General features: G+C 38.5%; 6 protein-coding genes across 7 annotated transcripts; 4 read left to right on the plus strand and 2 right to left on the minus strand.

The window, feature by feature from the left end:
- Positions 1–156: 156 nt before the first annotated feature.
- LOC9305559 (photosystem II reaction center PSB28 protein, chloroplastic) lies at positions 157–1,379 on the minus strand. The gene is made up of 2 exons (XM_002869442.2): positions 1,150–1,379; positions 157–796 (listed from the first exon to the last, which is right to left on the minus strand). The coding sequence occupies exons 1-2, from the start codon at positions 1,217–1,219 to the stop codon at positions 315–317; spliced, it is 552 nt and encodes a 183-aa protein (XP_002869488.1). The 5' UTR covers positions 1,220–1,379; the 3' UTR covers positions 157–314.
- A 2,311-nt stretch (positions 1,380–3,690) lies between these two features.
- Positions 3,691–7,338, plus strand: LOC9305560 (MDIS1-interacting receptor like kinase 1). The gene is made up of 2 exons (XM_002867393.2): positions 3,691–6,675; positions 6,755–7,338. Exons 1-2 carry the CDS (start codon positions 4,044–4,046, stop codon positions 7,168–7,170), a joined length of 3,048 nt encoding a protein of 1,015 aa, XP_002867439.1. The 5' UTR covers positions 3,691–4,043; the 3' UTR covers positions 7,171–7,338.
- A 3-nt stretch (positions 7,339–7,341) lies between these two features.
- On the minus strand, positions 7,342–9,266 carry LOC9303512 (auxin-responsive protein IAA11). The gene is made up of 5 exons (XM_021017511.1): positions 8,794–9,266; positions 8,041–8,309; positions 7,813–7,945; positions 7,667–7,728; positions 7,342–7,581 (listed from the first exon to the last, which is right to left on the minus strand). The coding sequence occupies exons 1-5, from the start codon at positions 9,057–9,059 to the stop codon at positions 7,565–7,567; spliced, it is 747 nt and encodes a 248-aa protein (XP_020873170.1). The 5' UTR covers positions 9,060–9,266; the 3' UTR covers positions 7,342–7,564.
- Positions 9,267–9,673: 407 nt separating this feature from the next.
- Positions 9,674–15,403, plus strand: LOC9305561 (ABC transporter B family member 23, mitochondrial). The gene is given in 3 exon segments (XM_002867394.2): positions 9,674–12,176; positions 12,454–12,927; positions 13,613–15,403. Coding segments are annotated over 3 exon segments (3,696 nt in total). The 5' UTR covers positions 9,674–10,595; the 3' UTR covers positions 15,254–15,403.
- On the plus strand, positions 15,395–15,896 carry LOC9303513 (ABC transporter B family member 24, mitochondrial; the record flags this gene model as incomplete). Its single annotated transcript, XM_021019441.1, has 1 exon — positions 15,395–15,896. A coding segment is annotated over one exon (489 nt), but the record flags the coding sequence as incomplete, so codon positions are not given.
- A 923-nt stretch (positions 15,897–16,819) lies between these two features.
- LOC9303514 (protein PHOSPHATE STARVATION RESPONSE 1) lies at positions 16,820–19,348 on the plus strand. 2 transcript variants are annotated; one of them, XM_002867396.2, is made up of 8 exons: positions 16,820–16,994; positions 17,243–17,819; positions 17,914–18,103; positions 18,196–18,272; positions 18,342–18,384; positions 18,471–18,528; positions 18,612–18,681; positions 18,824–19,348. In XM_002867396.2, exons 2-8 carry the CDS (start codon positions 17,250–17,252, stop codon positions 19,055–19,057), a joined length of 1,242 nt encoding a protein of 413 aa, XP_002867442.1. In that variant the 5' UTR covers positions 16,820–16,994; positions 17,243–17,249; the 3' UTR covers positions 19,058–19,348. The 2 variants fall into 2 exon arrangements, with proteins under 2 accessions (XP_002867442.1, XP_020872610.1); XM_021016951.1 differs by having other exon boundaries at positions 16,826–16,994; positions 17,248–17,819.
- The last annotated feature ends 24 nt before the right edge of the window (positions 19,349–19,372 follow it).

Here is a 19,372-nt window from a genome sequence, read left to right on the forward strand (position 1 = left end):
AGATATCCTTGAGTTGGAAGGTGGAAGAGCTGATCGAGACATGTAGATTGATCTTAGAAGAGCAGAAGAAGAAATATATATTGATCTCATAAGAAACTCATCGTCTTAATTCTCACTTTCTCGTAGTCCTGAGGATTTGTCTAGTTTAAATCAAACTTAATCAGAACAAAATCCTGAATGATTAAACGAACTCTACCATTGTAAGTTGATACTTAAGTAAAGATCAAAACTAGGAGAGTAAAAGATTATAAATCAAAAGAGTGAAAAAATTTAATGTAACATACACATGTTTTTTGCTAATTGTGTCTCCCACCTCATTGCTTCTTAACAAACTGCAAGCCATTCTGGTCTGAGTATCGCTCCATAAACCTCATGAACCTGTCCCATTCTTTCGGACTTCGCATAATGTGTTTCGCCACAATCCCTTCCGGTTTCCCATTCACGAATCTCGCGTTTACATCCGTGGACTGAATCACACCTTCCTCATCGATCATGTACAATCCTGTAATCTCCCCGACTTCACCGCTCGAGTCGAAAACCGATGGCTGATCAAAAGAGAAGAGTGCCATTCCGTTAGATCCGTCTCTTGACCGAGTCAGCTTAACATCAGGGATGGTCATCTCATCCGTCCCTTGAATGAATTGGAGCGTCGGTTTTACCATCAACGTGATAGAGACGGGTTTCCTCGGTCTTAGAGCTGTTCGGGATGAGGGTTGAGCCCGCAGGAGAGAAACAGGGGAGCCAGTGAAAGAGGAGCCTTTGATGGGAAGAACAGAGCATGAAGATAAGACAATGCCTGCAAATAAAAAGGATCAATCAAACCATGGTTCTTAATTACACACTTGAAGTTAATTGATACCGATTTATGTAAAATCCAATCTTTTTTCCATTTCAATTGAAATATGAACCCTAATCTACATTTACTATGAAACCATGATCAGATTACATCAAGTTACTACCTAAACCACTCGTTCGTCAAATCCGATACGAGACTCGATGTAGCGCCAGATTATTAGTCGTTACAGTTTCGGAATCAGCATTATACCGAAAATTACAGGAAATTTTCCATAATTAAGCTACATGCAACACGAAGATTCAACTACTAATTCAAAGATTCAAAAGGCGAAATTAGGGGGGGTTTTCGCGTACCTGAGCGAGGAACATTTCGTGGAGAATGAGTGACAGAAGTTAGAGAACCAATCGACCGAACACAAGCCATCTCTGTGTTGTCTGTGTGAGATTAGAGACACACAGAGAGAGAGTAGAGGAAGAAGGAGATGAAGCAAAAGCTCTGGTGTGGTGGCGGGAGAATCGTGACGTGTCACTACCAAAGCCGTTCCTTCATTTGTTGTTTACCGTCATCGTCTCAACTTATGGGCTTTTAACTTTAGGCCCAATAAGTTTCAACATGTTTATAATAAGCCCATTTTGGCTTTAACGGGAGAAAGACTCTTGCTGGCTCAGAATCTTTAACGCTGACTCGAGATTGAGCATGAAGCACACGTGGCACATGTGTGCAGATCGTAAAGAAAAGCTGGACTCTCGAGTCTGTGATGCCATAACGAATCCCATCCCATGGCCATGTGACGATTCGTCAGCATACATACTTGTTAAATTAATTAGTACTGCTGTTAATAATAAAACCCACAAAAAACCATTTGCAAAGAGTTTAATGTACTTATTTGTTGTGGGATTAGGTTTCTCTCTTTCTAATAATACAAAAATTAATAGTAAAGTAAGTCATTAAGGTGATGATCCACATGCATCCCATTAAGCCTTCGACCTCTTGACTCTTGTAAGTGTTTTTATTTATTTATGATGACCTATAGTCTATAACTCTATACATCTCCTATAAACCATCCAATGTTCTTTTAGGTAATTATTGATTATTATTCAATATTTATATTGTAGACCATCTTTTTTTTCTCTTTTCCTAAGATCTTTTATGAGGGTATATATTGGGTAAAATTCAAAACAGAAAGTGTGTTCTACCAATTATAAAAATTATCTACCAATTATGAATTACATAAGTGAGTAATCGTAGAATTTAAGCCATTTATCCAGCGATCGAAAGGGTGATAAGCAAATGAAAAATTTAACTACGGATCCGTATGTTCTCTTTTCTAAAAACAACAAATAATAAGAAAGAAAGAAATAAGAGTTATATAATAGACAGGTCCACATGAGTGCATGTGAAGCAACAGTTTGTGTTTAGTGTTATAAGAAGGATGGAAACATGAATTCAGTAAGAGGAGTAGGTAATTGTTGGAGTATTACAATAATTCATTTGATGAATATGCGTGTGCATTTCTCTGCCATTTTCCCATAATCATTTACCATTTAATTTATCTTATCCTTATCAAATTGATAAATTGTTCTTGAAAGATATTTGTAATTTACTGTATTGTTCCTAAAATATTAAGTCATCGGTTTGAGTTCTTTAAACATCTTCTAGTTCTGTTGAGTAACTTGAGTTTGTCACTGTTAATTTTTACGTTTGGTTTAATTTCTTTTTAGTGATATCAAAAGTTTAATGAAAAAAATCAAACTTGGCTATGCTAGAATCTAATTGGGCACTCTACTCTATATAAAGAGTTCAATATTCTCTCCTAACTTTGACGTACTTTTTTTTATTCCGTCTTCACTTCACTTTTCTTTTACCTTAAAGGCATTGGCACTGACTTTAGATATATACGTACACATGCTTTTAGACATGAGGTAGAAAGTTTATGAAATTAGCATTAATTTTTAATCTGAAGAACGTTTCAGAAAGTAGCATTTTCATTAGGGACAATTTGCTGATATGTACATTCAAGTAGTGATTGATACAATTAATCACTTTATTTAGTTTTTATTTGTTATATACTGTTATTTACACTGGCATATTTATTAAAACCTGTAACATGGAAAGATTCTTATCTAATCAATCATGCAAATGGAAGAAGAGTAACAAGCCTGCACTCTCTGCAGTGGCATACATTATAATATTCACATTTTTGTAAAAAATCATGGTAACTATGATTGAATTAAAGAAATATGTTTTTACATATAATGGCCATGAGGTGGGCTCGATCTTCTTTTATTTTTTAACTAAACCAAATAGAAAGAAACTTTTCGAAATTCATAAGGGGTAAGAAGAAACGTGAAGATTGATCGTGGGATCATCTTCATTATTGCTAATATTAAATATTTAATATAATTATTTGGACCTATCTGAAATTAAATAAGGGTAATGGGATCATTTGTTCTTCTTAATCACATGTGCAGGTCACCCATTCTGATGCTTCGAACGTTCACCTCGGTGGCTAAATCCTAAATACGAGATTTACAATATAATCACGGATTAATCATTAATGTGTGATGTGAACGATTATTTGCTAAGAGCTAAGTGCAAATGGTATTTTTGATATATATATTTTTACCTTAGAAGGCAAGCATTAAAAGACACAAAAAGAAAAAGGCGAGAAAATAGATAAAGACATTCTACAAAAGCTGAATTAGAATGAAGTTAAGCATAAGCTACCTCTATGCCACACACCAAGTGTATGCATAAACAAATTAATTATATTAGTAATTTAGTACTATTAGATTAAGCTTAAGCTAACTATGGCACATTCACAAATCACTATACAGCAAATCAATAGTTGACTAAATTTAATTTTAAAACACCGAACACATTTTTGGATTAGTTGTAATTGTGAAAAAAACACATTCTCTCTTCACATGTTCAATGTCTTGAGAAATTTCTCAAATACTTCCAAGATCTTGTTTATTTCTTTTTTTTCTTAGAACATGTAACCCTACATACTCTTTGATCACTAGATCCATATAAAACCAAGATTCATTTTATATCTCTGTGTGTTTATATATCACATATATATAGTATAACATAATAAATACAGAGCAAGCATATACTTGCCGAGTTTTCTTCTTATTCTATACTCTTCTTCCTCCACCACCTCCTTGCATGTTCACTAGTCTTGTTCTTGGTAATGAACTAAGGAGTCAAGTTTTAGTTGAAGCTGCTGAGACAGAGGAAGAAGATGAAGTTGAAGATGAAGATTATGGTTCTCTTCCTCTACTACTGTTACATTGGTTCTACTTCCTCTGTTTTAGCTTCCATCGACAATGTCAACGAGCTCTCTATTTTGCTCTCGGTAAAATCAACTCTTGTGGATCCTCTCAACTTTCTTAAAGACTGGAAGCTTTCAGAAACTGGTGATCATTGTAACTGGACCGGTGTTCGGTGCAACTCCCATGGCTTTGTTGAGAAGCTCGACCTGTCGGGGATGAATCTCACGGGTAAAATCTCAGATTCGATCAGGCAGCTGAGAAGCCTTGTTTCGTTTAACATCTCATGCAACGGATTCGAGTCGCTGCTACCGAAATCGATCCCTCCGTTGAACTCTATAGACATCAGCCAGAATTCATTCTCAGGTAGTCTTTTTCTATTTGGTAACGAATCACTAGGACTCGTTCACCTCAATGCTTCAGGGAACAGTCTCATTGGAAATCTCACGGAGGATCTTGGGAACTTAGTCTCTTTAGAAGTTCTTGATCTCCGAGGGAATTTCTTTCAAGGGTCACTTCCAAGTTCATTCAAGAATCTACAGAAGCTGAGATTTCTCGGATTATCCGGAAACAATCTCACTGGTGAGTTACCAAGCCTTCTCGGCGAGCTCCTTTCACTTGAAACCGCCATTCTTGGTTACAACGAATTCAAAGGTCCGATTCCACCGGAATTTGGAAACATAACCAGCCTCAAGTACCTCGATTTGGCCATCGGAAAGCTCAGTGGTGAGATTCCGTCGGAGCTCGGGAAGCTCAAGTCACTCGAGACGCTTCTCCTGTACGAGAACAACTTCACCGGAAAAATTCCAAGAGAGATCGGAAACATTACCACGCTAAAGGTTCTTGATTTCTCCGATAACGCATTAACCGGCGAGATTCCAGTGGAGATAACCAAGCTGAAGAACCTGCAGCTACTGAACCTGATGCGCAACAAACTCTCCGGCTCCATTCCTCCCGGGATCAGCAATCTAGAGCAGTTACAAGTCCTCGAGCTCTGGAACAACACACTCTCCGGCGAGTTGCCAACCGATCTTGGGAAGAATTCTCCATTACAATGGCTTGACGTTTCTTCAAACTCCTTCTCAGGCAAGATTCCTTCGACCCTATGCAACAAGGGAAATCTAACCAAGCTCATTCTGTTCAACAACACCTTCACCGGTCAGATTCCAGCGACTCTATCCACTTGCCAGTCACTAGTTCGTGTCAGGATGCAGAACAATCTACTAAACGGTTCAATTCCCATCGGCTTCGGCAAGCTTGAGAAGCTACAAAGACTCGAATTAGCAGGAAATCGTATCACCGGAGGGATCCCCGGAGACATCTCGGATTCAGTTTCGCTTTCTTTCATCGATTTATCAAGAAACCAGATCCGATCATCCCTCCCTTCCACAATCCTCTCAATTCACAATCTGCAGGCGTTTTTAGTCGCCGAGAACTTTATCTCCGGCGAAATTCCAGATCAATTCCAGGATTGTCCTTCACTCTCGAATCTCGATCTCTCATCAAATACTCTCACAGGAACTATCCCTTCCGGCATTGCTTCATGCGAGAAGCTCGTAAGCCTCAACCTAAGAAACAATAACCTCACCGGAGAGATCCCTAGACAGATCACGACAATGTCCGCGTTAGCTGTGCTCGATCTCTCCAACAATTCTTTAACCGGAGTACTACCGGAGAGTATCGGAACATCTCCAGCTCTGGAACTCCTAAACGTCTCCTACAACAAGCTCACAGGTCCAGTCCCTATCAACGGCTTTCTCAAAACCATAAATCCAGATGATCTGAAAGGAAACTCCGGTCTCTGCGGCGGCGTTCTTCCACCGTGTAGCAAATTCCAAGGAGCAACATCAGGTCACAAGAGCTTCCACGGGAAACGGATTGTCGCCGGATGGTTAATTGGGATAGCATCGGTTCTAGCTCTAGGGATTCTCACCCTCGTTGCCAGAACTCTATACAAAAGATGGTATTCCAACGGATTCTGCGGCGACGAGACGGCGAGCAAAGGTGAATGGCCTTGGAGATTAATGGCGTTTCATAGATTAGGGTTTACAGCTTCCGATATCTTGGCATGTATCAAAGAATCGAACATGATCGGAATGGGAGCTACAGGAATCGTATACAAAGCAGAAATGTCACGATCGAGCACAGTGCTCGCCGTGAAGAAGCTTTGGAGATCCGCCGCCGATATCGAAGATGGAACTACCGGAGATTTCGTCGGCGAAGTAAACCTCCTCGGGAAATTGAGACACAGAAACATCGTGAGGCTCCTAGGGTTCTTATACAACGACAAAAACATGATGATCGTATACGAATTCATGCTCAACGGAAACCTCGGCGACGCGATTCACGGCAAAAACGCCGCCGGGAGGCTTCTCGTTGATTGGGTTTCGCGTTACAACATCGCGTTAGGTGTAGCTCACGGCCTAGCTTACCTCCACCATGATTGTCATCCTCCAGTGATTCACAGAGACATCAAATCCAACAATATCTTGCTCGACGCGAATCTCGACGCCAGAATCGCCGATTTTGGCCTCGCGAGGATGATGGCGAGGAAGAAAGAAACCGTTTCAATGGTCGCCGGTTCTTACGGTTACATTGCTCCCGGTAAGGTTTAAATACCGTACCGGTTACTAAATTGATTACAATCCGGTTTAGTCTAATTAATCTGGTTGATCATTTGCAGAGTATGGATACACATTGAAGGTGGATGAGAAGATAGATATATACAGTTACGGCGTCGTATTGTTGGAGCTGTTAACCGGAAGAAGACCATTGGAGCCGGAGTTTGGAGAATCTGTAGACATTGTGGAGTGGGTGAGAAGGAAGATAAGAGACAACATATCATTAGAAGAAGCATTAGATCCTGATGTAGGAAACTGCAGATATGTTCAAGAAGAGATGCTTTTAGTTCTACAAATCGCTCTTCTCTGCACTACGAAGCTCCCTAAAGACAGACCTTCGATGAGAGATGTGATATCGATGCTCGGAGAAGCTAAACCGAGGAGGAAAAGTAACAGTAATGAAGAGAACACTAGTCGTAGCTTGGCCGAGAAACATACATCGGTTTTTAATACTTCACCTGTAAATGGCCTTCTTTAGGATTGAGATGAAAGAATCAAAAAAGGCCGATAAACTGATTCGTTCGATTCGTGTTCTGTATGTAGAAGAGAGAAAGAGAGAGATATGTATCTTTTGATTTAATTATTCCATGTAGAATAACTTTCCTTTGTTTTACATGATCATATTAACTTTGTGCATTGCTCTGAACCGTTTTGTTTTGTGCAAGACAGGGGTTTTGTTATAGATTTTGAAGTGTGATTTACAAAGAGAACATATAACTAACTAAAGAAAAATGGCAGAGCCAAAAAAACTGTAAAAGGGGAGAGAAGAAGAAGAAGAAGCTTCTTACAATGTTTTTGTCTTCTCTTTGATCTGTGATCAGTCTTATTACTGGCTTCGAACATAAAGGGTTCTTCGTAGATTATTATTTGCTTCATAAGATCATTTGAGCTGTAAAACAAGGATCACACAAACACGGTCACAAAGACAAAAAAAAATTGAGGATATTGGGACTTGATCGAATCGTTAAACGTACCTTTACCAGTAGCTTCCGATGTTTTCATTATCCGGAGCCTTCTCACCGAACCAATAAACATCCTAGACACAAGTAAAAAAACTCATTCAGAACTTGGAGCTAACATTAATTCAACATCGAAAGCATAAGTATATATGTATACATACCCCCACGGAACGTCACCAACAAGCATCCAATCTCCTTCCTTGTCTTCATACGTTAGTACTAATCCAGAAGACCCATCTGGTAGTATCTTGAGCGGTGTTTCCATATGACCATCGGTTTCTCGTGTGCTTGAACCTGATTACAGAAACAATCATCACTTCATTTCCCATACCAAGAAAAGACTTGAAAGGAACCAAATTAAAAAGGTCACAAGATTCGAAAAAGCGTACCTAATTTGGGTTTCAGAAACATTTCTTCAAGAGTGTTTGACAATGATTCATAGCATTTATGAGCATTCAGATCGATTTTCCTTCCAATCGGAATGCCATCCATAGTCACCTTAACAAACATGGAATTTCTCATCTTTGTTGCATCAGTTCTATTCTTGTTTACTTCTTGACGGATCTCCAAGTTGGGATCTTCAGTGGCTGAAGCCTTAGCTTGGTTAACCATACTGTTCATTCTATAAGTCCTTATTGGTGGCCATCCCACTACTTGCCTGCAATTTTTCAAAGGTTTCAAAAGCTCAACACAGAGTAAACACACACAAAGGCTTTAAAACACTTCGCGGCTCAAATCTAGATGACTTTCAACAAAATCAGATACCAAGAGCATCACTTTACAGGAGGATTACTCATTTTCCTTCCAAAGCAAATACTTTAGAATTCCAGAAGAAAGAGATTGTCATCTCTGGAAAACGATAGTAAGATTCAATTTCCAGATATAAATGACCAAAGCAAATTATCTAATGATCAGGAAGATAGATAACATTCAAAGTCATCTACGTAACAAAGGTCGAATCTTTTCAGACAACTGTGATCAAAGAACATTCTGTCTAATCAAATCCCATAAAAAGCAAAAATCAAATCTTTATTTTTGGTTCTATTGATAATCATGATATTAAGAATCCCAAAATAAACCATGATTGATCAAAATGTAAAAGCTTTTCTAGAATTGGATGAAAGAAGGAGAATCTTACTCACCCACTAGTTGCAGCCATGGAATCAGCTGTTCTTTTGATCCCAGCAATTACGCTAGCTCTGCTCAGAGAAGAAGATGAAGACGAAGAAGAAGAAGAATCATCAGCATAAGAAACCCTACAATCTCGATACCCTTTTGGACCAAGGCTCAAAGTAAGACCAAGCTCGAGCTCATTCCCTACAGGAGAAGAAGAATCCTCACAAGAAACGACGAGATTTTCATCGTTTGACAAAGCCGAAGCTGATCCACTAGCGGAACCGCCTTCCATTTAAGACAAACCAGAAGCTGAGAATTGGGAACAGAAGAAGAGAAATCAATCGTTGGAGATTTGATTTGATTGTGAGGGAAGGAAGAAGAAGAGATGGGTTGAATTTGAAGCAAAGATTGAGACTTTAAGTAAGGCAGAAACAGTGAGAAAGAAAAAGGGAAACAAAGGATGAACAAGAAGACACGACGGGTGGGTTTTGTCTCTTTTTCACTTCCCTAACTTATAGTCTTCTTTCTCGCCGAAAAAAATATCAAATTTTTATGCAAAAACATTGTAATAAATTTATCACTTTATTCCGTGAATATATTTACTTGAAACTCTTTTTTTTGTTTTTCTTCTTTTAGCAATATCCACTTATATAACTTCTTTAAAAAACATAATATGTGGACTTTTAGTAAATTTAATGCAAATTTTTGATAAGTTTCACAATTATGCGAAATTCAGTTGTCTATATAATTGATCATTTACTCTCACAAATTTCAATTAAAAGTTTAAAACACAATTACATAATTGTATAAATTACTTAACTTCTATAAGAAAAACTATTACACAATCAATTAACGATATGATAAGATGCCAAAAAATAATAATGGACAACATGATTTTTCAAAATGTATATTATTGTATTAATGTTCAGATGTTTATAGTTGGTATTTGACTCCAAAATCTTATATAGATCGGATAGATTTCAAAGAAAAATTGATATCAAAACGGTTGTATCCGTGGGATTAATAAAAACATTTTTAAAAAGCTGGAAAATAAATAAAAGCTCAAAAAAAAAAATTCATACATATATCTTCAAGAAGTGGGGGCTCACATGTCAGCTTCATGGGATTCAATCGGCCGGCTAAGAAAAAGATTACTAAGAAGGCTACGTGGGACCCACGTGAACAGGGGGGGGACTCGTGCCCACACGTCCTTTGGTCCATCCATCTTTCCAAATCGGACGGTGCTGATTAGTTCCGGTTTAAAGCTATTGATAGTTTGATACCATCACTAAATAGTTTTAATTAATATTTTAAAATCAAGTGGCAATCTAATCTTTAATCACGTAATTATAAATTGAATTTTCAAAGCAAAAAAGGAGTTTAGCTGTCCATTTTTAGTGGTGTCCGAATAAAAACCCTGTCGTCTGGAGGGAAGACATAACCGACCGTTGCTTCTTTTACTTTCCAAATAAACCGTTCAATTTTTTAATTAATTGCATATACAAGAAGAGTTGAATTTTCGAAAGTGTCCATGTGAGAGAGAGTAGTCTGAGATTCGCTGCGGTGTGCACCACCGTAGCTAAAAAGTAGTATCTGATTCTCTCAACTCTCAAGCCCAGTGGCAATAAACCAGGACCGGTTATCTCCGAGATAGCTAATTTCATTATCTTAATAAAACAATAAACCGAAACCGGTTATTTCCGAGTTGATATCTTCTTCTTCTTCTTCTTCTTCTTGTTCAGCGACTCTGTAGCACAGAGAGACCAAAACAGAGAATCAAAGAATATATTCGGACCAACTTGTATGTGATTCTTTCGGACAAGAAGCGATGATGAGGGGATCTCGGTTTCTCCTCTCTCGCGCTTCTCTTTCTTATCGTCTTCGCTCTGATTTTCATCATCATCACAATTTCATCAAGCGTAGCTCAATTCAAAGATCACCAGCTATCAATGCATTCCTCTCCGATGCTTCTCCATCTCCATCTCCGGTCAACGCACGCGTCGTGTTCTTCTCCACTTCAACTTCAGCTCCAAATCAAGATCAAGATCAAACCACCACTAAATCTCATAAACAAATCAACACGACGTCGTCTCAAAAGATCCTCCGCACGATTTCAAGCTATCTATGGATGAAAGACAACCCAGAACTCCGATTCAGAGTCATCGCTGCTTTAGCGTGTCTATTAGGAGCTAAGTTCTTGAATGTTCAAGTTCCTTTCCTCTTCAAATTAGCTATCGATTTACTCTCTTCATCTTCATCAACAATCGCTGATTCAAATCTTTATCTTCTTGCTGCTTTCGCTACTCCTTCTTCTGTTCTCATTGGTTATGGCATTGCTCGATCTGGATCTTCTGCTTTTAACGAGCTTCGTACTGCTGTTTTCTCTAAAGTAGCTCTCCGTACAATACGATCCGTTTCTCGTAAAGTGCTCTCGCATTTACACGATCTTGATCTTCGTTACCATTTGAATCGAGAAACAGGAGCTTTGAATAGAATCATTGATCGTGGAAGCCGCGCTATTAACACGATCCTCTCAGCTATGGTTTTCAATGTTGTTCCCACGATCTTGGAGATATCTATGGTCACAGGTATATTAGCATACAATTTTGGACCTGTTTTTGCTTTGATCACTTCTCTTTCCGTTGGATCATACATTGCTTTCACATTGGTTGTGACACAATGGAGAACTAAGTTTAGATTAGCTATGAATAAAGCTGATAATGATGCTAGCACAAGAGCTATTGATTCTCTTATAAACTACGAGACTGTTAAGTATTTCAATAACGAAGATTACGAAGGGAGAAAGTACGATGATTTACTCGAAAGATATGAAGATGCTGCATTGCAAACTCAGAAAAGTCTTGCCTTTTTAGATTTTGGACAGAGTTTTATATTTAGTACAGCTTTGTCAACATCAATGGTGTTGTGTTCTCAAGGGATTATGAATGGAGAGATGACAGTTGGTGATTTGGTGATGGTGAATGGTCTTCTCTTTCAATTGTCTCTTCCTCTTTACTTTCTCGGTGGTGTTTACCGCGAAACCGTTCAGAGCCTTGTGGATATGAAATCAATGTTCCAGTTGCTAGAGGAGAGATCCGATATCGGAGATAAAGATACAAATACAAAGCTTCCTCTTCTTGTTCTGAAAGGTGGAAGTATTAGTTTTGAGAATGTACACTTTAGTTATCTACCGGAGAGGAAGATTTTAGATGGGATTTCATTTGAGGTACCGGCGGGGAAAAGTGTGGCGATTGTTGGTAGTAGCGGAAGCGGAAAATCGACGATTCTTAGAATGATATTTAGATTCTTTGACACAGATTCCGGAAATGTAAAGATTGATGGTCAGGATATAAAGGAAGTGAGATTAGAGAGTCTTCGAAGCTCCATTGGAGTTGTCCCTCAAGATACTGTAAGTTGCCATTTTCACTATAATAAGTCTATAAACTTCCTCTTACAATATGATTTTACTGTTATAAGTCCAAACCGGTTTTGTGAAGTAATGTACAATGTAGTTAGTATGTTAGCATAAAATCATAAAGAAGTGACAATTACACTCCCAAAATGTTTCCTAATAATAACTAAATATCTTTATTTTAATATTATCATGTCAATTTTCATGGTTGCATAATATAAGAGAAACTATACCAATCATATCCTTAATTCACTGGCATTATGGTAATTGGCAGGTGCTCTTCAATGACACAATATTTCACAACATTCACTATGGAAACCTTTCAGCAACAGAGGAAGAGGTGTACGATGCAGCTCGGCGAGCAGCGATTCACGATACGATCATGAAATTCCCGGATAAATATAGGACCGCGGTGGGAGAAAGAGGGTTGATGCTGAGTGGTGGAGAGAAACAAAGATTGGCCCTGGCTCGTGCATTTCTGAAAGCACCTGCAATCCTGTTGTGTGACGAAGCAACGAGTGCGCTTGACAGTAAAACCGAGGCAGAGATAATGAAAACGTTCAGGTCGGTAGCGAGTAACAGAACTTGCGTCTTCATTGCACATAGGCTGACCACTGCGATGCAATGTGATGAAATAATAGTAATGGAGAAAGGGAAAGTAGTGGAAAAAGGGACACACCAAGTGTTGTTGGGGAAATCTGGGAGATACGCCAATTTGTGGACACAACAAAACAGTAAATTGGAGGTGTGAAAAGAGCAAGTGTTGGGGTTCTGTTTTCGCCTAATTAATTCTTTTTTTTGCTGGCTTAAGTTATTTTTGGAGAATCATATTTGCAAATATAATTGTTTGTGCTTTGTATAGCCTTGTTACAAAAGAAAAAAAATACATATTTGTCACCTTGTACAGTAGTAGGGAAAATAATTTATAGTGGTAAGTGTATTACCAAACCGATTTTTTCTGTTTCTGGTTATTCGGTATTAAAGTAAGCTACTGTATATTTGTATTTTAAATTTTAAAGAATTTGGTTTTCCCGTTTAACTTTGGATTGTTAGGACAAAAATGAAGGCTAAACCGGATATAACCGGGCATAACCAATAGTCCTTGAAGTATCCGGTTCTCATGCCTCAAACACGTGGCAATCGAACCAGGACCGGTTATCTCCGAGATAGCTAATTCATAATCTTATTGATAAACAAAGACTAGCAAGGTTATTTCTCTGAGATTTGCTAATTTCAAGGTTTTGATGGGATCCGGTGCATTAGTGCTGGTAGGATGGTTTTTTTTTTTTTTTTTTTTTTTGTTTAATGTTAAACTAATTTCAAGTTTTTATAATTTTTTAATATTCTTCTTCTTCTTCTTCAGGTGCTATGGTACGAAACTGGATTCAGCAAGAGGTCGAGCAAAAAGTCAAAGAGACAGTACAGAAATATAGGAAACGAATCAGACCAAACTGTTTTTATTGTTCGGACAAGAAGCAATGATGAGGGTATCTCAGCTCCAACTCTGTCACACTTCTCTGTCTTACCGTCTTCGCTCTGGTTATCATCATCATCATGTTCATCACAGTTTCTCCAGGCTCATCAAACGTAACTCAATTCTTGAATCTGCACCTATCAATGCATATAACTCTAATCCATCTCCGATCACTCCAATGGTCAACGCACGCGTTATGTTCTTCTCAACTTCAACTTCAGCTCCAAATCAAGATCAGACCACCTCTAAACCTGATAATCAAATCAACACGACGTCGTCGGAGAAGATCCTCCGCATGATTTCAAGCTACCTATGGATGAAAGACAACCCAAAACTACGTTTCAGAGTCATCACTGCTTTAGCGTGTCTCGTGGGAGCCAAGTTCTTGAATGTTCAAGTTCCTTTCCTCTTCAAAGTAGCTATAGATTGGCTCTCTTCATCTTCATTTGTTGATTCAAATCCTTTTCTAGTTGCTGCTTTCGCTACTCCTTCCTCTGTTCTCATTGGTTATGGCATTGCTCGATCTGGATCTTCCGCTTTTAACGAGCTTCGTACTAGTGTTTTCTCCAAAGTAGCTCTCCACACCATACGAACCATCTCTAGAAAAGTGCTCTCGCGTTTACACGATCTCGATCTTCGTTACCACTTGAATCGAGAAACAGGTGCTTTGAACAGAATCATTGATCGTGGAAGCCGCGCTATAAACACGATTCTCTCAGCTATGGTTTTCAACATTGTTCCCACGATCTTGGAGATATCAATGGTCTCATTTACATTAGCATACAAATTCGGAGTTGTCTATGCATTGATTACTTGTCTTTCTGTTGGATCATATATAGCTTTCACATTGGCTTTGACACAGTGGAGAATCAAGATTAGAAAAGCTATGAATGAAGCCGAAAACGATGCTAGCACAAGAGCCATTGACTCTCTCATAAACTACGAGACTGTTAAGTATTTCAACAACGAAGATTACGAAGCTCGAAAGTATGATCAGTTACACGAAAATTACGAAGATGCTGCATTGCAAAGTCGGAAAAGTTTTGCCTTGTTAAATTTTGGACAGAGTGTTATATTTAGCACAGCTTTGTCAACAGCAATGGTGTTGTGTTCTCAAGGGATTATGAATGGTCAGATGACAGTTGGTGATTTGGTGATGGTGAATGGTCTTCTCTTTCAATTGTCTCTTCCTCTTTATTTTCTCGGTGTTGTTTATAGCGACACCGTTCAGGGCCTTGTGGACATGAAATCCATGTTCAAGTAGCTAGAGGAAAGATCCGATATCGGAGATAAAGATATAGACAGGAAGTTCCCTCCTCTTGTTCTGAAAGGTGGAAGCATTAGTTTTGAGAATGTACACTTTAGTTATCTGCCGGAGAGAAAGATTTTAGATGGGATTTCATTTGAGGTACCGGCGGGGAAAAGTGTGGCGATTGTTGGTAGTAGCGGAAGCGGAAAATCGACGATTCTTAGAATGATATTCAGATTCTTTGACACAGATTCCGGAAATGTAAAGATTGATGGTCAGAATATAAAGGAAGTGAGTTTGAAGAGTCTTCGAAGCTCCATTGGAGTTGTCCCTCAAGATACTGTAAGTTGACATTTTCACTATAATTTTGATAGTTTTATATTTAACATGTCACTGTTCTCAAAACACAAAATGCAAGATTTAAAACTAAAAATAAACTACATATACAACTATAATATCAGCGATATATACCAATCGTATTAATATCCTTAATTCACATGGAAGGTGCTCTTCAACGACACTATATTTCACAACATTCACTATGGAAACCTTTCAACAACAGAGGAAGAGGTGTACGATGCAGCTCGGCGAGCAGCGATTCACGACATGATCATGAAATTCCCGGATAAATATTCAACGGCGGTGGGAGAAAGAGGGCTGATGCTGAGTGGTGGAGAGAAACAGAGAGTAGCACTTGCTCGTGCATTTCTAAAATCACCAGTGATTATGTTGTGTGACGAAGCGACTAGTGCGCTCGACAGTAAAACCGAGGCAGAGATAATGAAATCGCTGAGGTCGCTAGCGAGTAACAGAAATTGCATTTTCATTGCACATAGACTGACCACTGTAATGCAATGTGATGAGATTATAGTAATGGAGAAAGGGAAAGTGGTGGGAAAAGGGACACACCAAGTGCTGTTGGGAAAATCTGGAAGATACGCCAAATTATGGACACAACAAAACAGTAAATTGGAGGTGTGAATCTTTGGGTTCTGTTTTCACCTCTGTACAGTGTTCAAGAAAGCGCTAGGCGCTAAGCGGGCGGTGACTCAGTGCCTAGCGCCTAGAACGCCTAATCGGGGCCTAGACGATTTTTTAGGCGGTTTAGACGTTTATAACATAAAACATTATCAATATGATATTATATATAAAAGTTATATAAAATATCTATATAAAACTAAAAATTATGAAATTATAAATAAAAATTAGATAAAATATTTATTTATATTTATATTAAACAATATATGAATATTTATAACTATATATATATAAATAAAACTCTAATTGAAATTGAAAAAATACATTAAACAAGATCTATGTAATTTTAGGCGGTCAAGGTGGTTATCTAGGCGTCGCATGAGAGCCTAGCGCCTAGTCGGGGCCTAGGCGACCGCCTAGACCGCTTTTTAGAACACTGCCTCTGTAGTTCTTTTTTTGCTGGTTATTTCATTGGTTTTACGTTATTTTGGGAAATCATAAGGGCAAATATAATAAATCCAATAAAAAATTGAATAATACTTCCTTCTTTTCATTTTTCATTTTTGGTTTTGAATTGACATTGGTTCAAGGGAGAATAATGTTACACCGTGCATACTTAAAATGGATTGAGATTTAAAACGATACGGAGGGAGGCAAATTCATGACAATAATACCTCGGTTCTGGTTCTGGACACAGAAAATTGAACTTTTGTAAAACTATGAATCAGCAAGCCACTTTGGGCCTTTAATAAAGAGATTGAGAGAGCAGGGAATATCATAGACACCAGAAAATATAAATAAATAAAGACGAGAAAAGACCAAGCCCAATAAACGATCCCAATTATCCAATAAACAACATCCACGTAAGGTCCGGCAAGCGAGTCATATTCACGCGATATTCACCGCGCGTGAAGAGAAACGACGGCTGATCCCTTTGTTTAAGACAGCCACCACCACCTCCGAAATTAAACAAGAAGGCGAAGAAAATCATCACCTTCATCATTTCTCTTGGGGACAAGACGATTCTCCGATTTTCCTCAAGAATTTTTATAATCATCATTTTCTCGGATTCGATTCGTCTTCCTTGAGTCTCGATGTCTTCATGAATTCCTAGGTGATTGAATTTTCGATTCTTCTTCTTCTTCTTCGTGTTTGTGTAATCTACAAGGACATAGAGAATTTATATCTTTCGAGCATAATTTTTAGATATCTTTGCTTTCTTCAATAAAATCCATTAATGATTGGTGGATTCGATTTGGGTTTGCTTTGTCGTTGATTCTCGATGTTTTCTTCAATAAAAACTGCGACTTTATTTACATCAGACAGTAAAAATGGTGTCTTGATTATGATTTTCTGTTGCAGGACAGCAATGGAGGCTCGTCCGGTTCAGAGATCAGGTTCGAGAGAGCTCAGTAGTAACCTCGCACGCACTTCTTCAATCCCATCTACACAAAAACCTTCAGCAGCAGAAGATAGTTTTATCAGATCAGAGAACAACACTCAGTTAATGTCGAGGCATTTAGGACAATCCTACCATTTGCTTTCCTCTAGTAACGGTGGAGCTGTTGGACATATATGTTCTTCTTCATCATCCGGTGGTTTCTCCAACAATCTCCATTACTCGACTATGGTATCTCATGAGAAGCAACACTACGCAGGAAGCAGCAGTCATGCTGCGCAGACACCGAGCAACGATAGTTCTTGGTGTCATGATTCATTGCCAGGAGGAGGGTTTCTTGATTTCCATGAAAACAACAACCCGGCGATTCAAAACAACAGTCAAATTGAGGATGGTGGCATTGCTGCTGCTTTTGATGACATTCAAAAGCGAAGTGATTGGCATGAATGGGCTGACCATTTGATCACCGATGAAGATCCTTTGATGTCTACTAACTGGAATGATCTCTTGCTTGAAACAAGTTCCAATTCTGATTCAAAGGTTGTTAAAATTTCTTTTTTCGAAGTCTTTACTTTTTTCTATTTGATATCCGTATTCTCATGTTGTTCAAAATTGGTTGGACACACTGTTTTAGGACCAGAAATCACTGCAAATTCCGCAACCTCAGATTGTTCAGCAGCAACCTTCTCCGTCTGTGGAATTGCGACCTGTTAGCACAACATCTTCAAACAGTAATAACGGAACGGGCAAGGCACGTATGCGTTGGACGCCAGAGCTTCACGAGGCCTTTGTTGAGGCTGTCAACAGTCTTGGTGGCAGTGAAAGTGAGCATTTATTTCGCTTTGCTTACCATAAACTTTGTATGGCATATGGAAAGATAATAACTTTTGGTCTGGTTAAATTATATCTGACGCAGGAGCTACTCCTAAAGGCGTACTGAAGATTATGAAAGTTGAAGGCTTGACTATTTATCATGTCAAAAGCCATTTACAGGTTCTTACTAATCTTTAGCTCCCTGCTAAATGCATAGAATTGTCTTCTAATAGTAGATGGTTTTTTCAGAAATATAGGACAGCTAGATATCGGCCAGAGCCATCAGAAACTGGTAGATACCAAACTCGTTCCCATCTTCCTTGATGATTTTACCTAAAGAATTCAGTGTATAAACTAAAGTTTCTTTGATCACTACAGGTTCGCCAGAGAAGAAGTTGACACCGCTTGAACATATAACATCTCTTGATTTGAAAGGGTAAGGTTTATTATAATCTTGTAACATCACAAGTGCTACACTATTTTGAACAGATTCTCACCTCGTACATATTTATACTGTAGTGGGATAGGTATTACAGAGGCTCTGAGACTTCAGATGGAAGTACAGAAGCAACTCCATGAGCAGCTCGAGGTATGTTCATAAATGCATTGCTATTAGCTTTGGTTTTTATGCTTATGTGTTTGCATGGTAGCTGCAAAGAGTAAATATGTGAAACCTGATTCTAAGTATTCTGAGTTTGGATATAAAATGTGTTCTTTTCCTGTGCCTGTAGATTCAAAGAAACCTGCAACTCCGAATAGAAGAACAAGGCAAGTACCTGCAAATGATGTTCGAGAAACAAAACTCGGATCTTGCCAAAGGGACAGCCTCGACATCAGATTCCGCAGCCAAATCTGAACAAGAAGACAAGAAAACTGCTGATACAAAGGAGCTCGCATCAGAAGAAACCCGGAAATGTGAGGAACCAGAATCTCCACAGCCAAAGCGTCCCAAAACCGATAATTGAAAGAATTAGTGTTTTGCTGGATAATCTTGGAGTTTCAGAGTTTAACAGTGAGAGAGAGAGAGAGCTCTTATCTTGAGCTTCAGGACTTCTCTCGCTACTGTTTAACTATTTTTCTGATGGAAGACTCTCTCAACTCAGCTGTGTAGACAAAACAACAGATCCCCGAGAAAGAAACAAAACAAAAATAAAGAGTTTAGTTTGGGAGAATCTTCATCATTCGAATGTAATCTAAATGCTTAACTCATTAGTTTTACCGATACAGATTTCTTATGTTAAATCTTTTTTAGAATATTAAACTTGGAAGTTTTCTCCATA

The sequence above is a fragment of the Arabidopsis lyrata genome, assembly GCF_000004255.2.
Source record: "Arabidopsis lyrata subsp. lyrata unplaced genomic scaffold ARALYscaffold_7, whole genome shotgun sequence".
Classification (NCBI taxonomy): domain Eukaryota; kingdom Viridiplantae; phylum Streptophyta; class Magnoliopsida; order Brassicales; family Brassicaceae; genus Arabidopsis; species Arabidopsis lyrata.

What these genes read in the sequence shown, in the direction of transcription:
- LOC9305559 (XM_002869442.2), bottom strand. Translation starts at nt 1,219, where the DNA reads ATGGCTTGTGTTCGGTCGATTGGTTCTCTAACTTCTGTCACTCATTCT. An exon ending in ACGAAATGTTCCTCGCTCAG is followed by an intron (nt 797 to 1,149) that starts GTACGCGAAAAC and finishes TTTTATTTGCAG; the next exon opens with GCATTGTCTTATCTTCATGC.
- LOC9305560 (XM_002867393.2), top strand. Translation starts at nt 4,044, where the DNA reads ATGAAGTTGAAGATGAAGATTATGGTTCTCTTCCTCTACTACTGTTAC. An exon ending in TTACGGTTACATTGCTCCCG is followed by an intron (nt 6,676 to 6,754) that starts GTAAGGTTTAAA and finishes GATCATTTGCAG; the next exon opens with AGTATGGATACACATTGAAG.
- LOC9303512 (XM_021017511.1), bottom strand. Translation starts at nt 9,059, where the DNA reads ATGGAAGGCGGTTCCGCTAGTGGATCAGCTTCGGCTTTGTCAAACGAT. An exon ending in GTTTCTGAAACCCAAATTAG is followed by an intron (nt 7,946 to 8,040) that starts GTACGCTTTTTC and finishes TTCTGTAATCAG; the next exon opens with GTTCAAGCACACGAGAAACC. An exon ending in GTTGGTGACGTTCCGTGGGG is followed by an intron (nt 7,729 to 7,812) that starts GTATGTATACAT and finishes ACTTGTGTCTAG; the next exon opens with GATGTTTATTGGTTCGGTGA.
- LOC9303514 (XM_002867396.2), top strand. Translation starts at nt 17,250, where the DNA reads ATGGAGGCTCGTCCGGTTCAGAGATCAGGTTCGAGAGAGCTCAGTAGT. An exon ending in ATGTCAAAAGCCATTTACAG is followed by an intron (nt 18,273 to 18,341) that starts GTTCTTACTAAT and finishes TGGTTTTTTCAG; the next exon opens with AAATATAGGACAGCTAGATA. An exon ending in ACATCTCTTGATTTGAAAGG is followed by an intron (nt 18,529 to 18,611) that starts GTAAGGTTTATT and finishes TTTATACTGTAG; the next exon opens with TGGGATAGGTATTACAGAGG.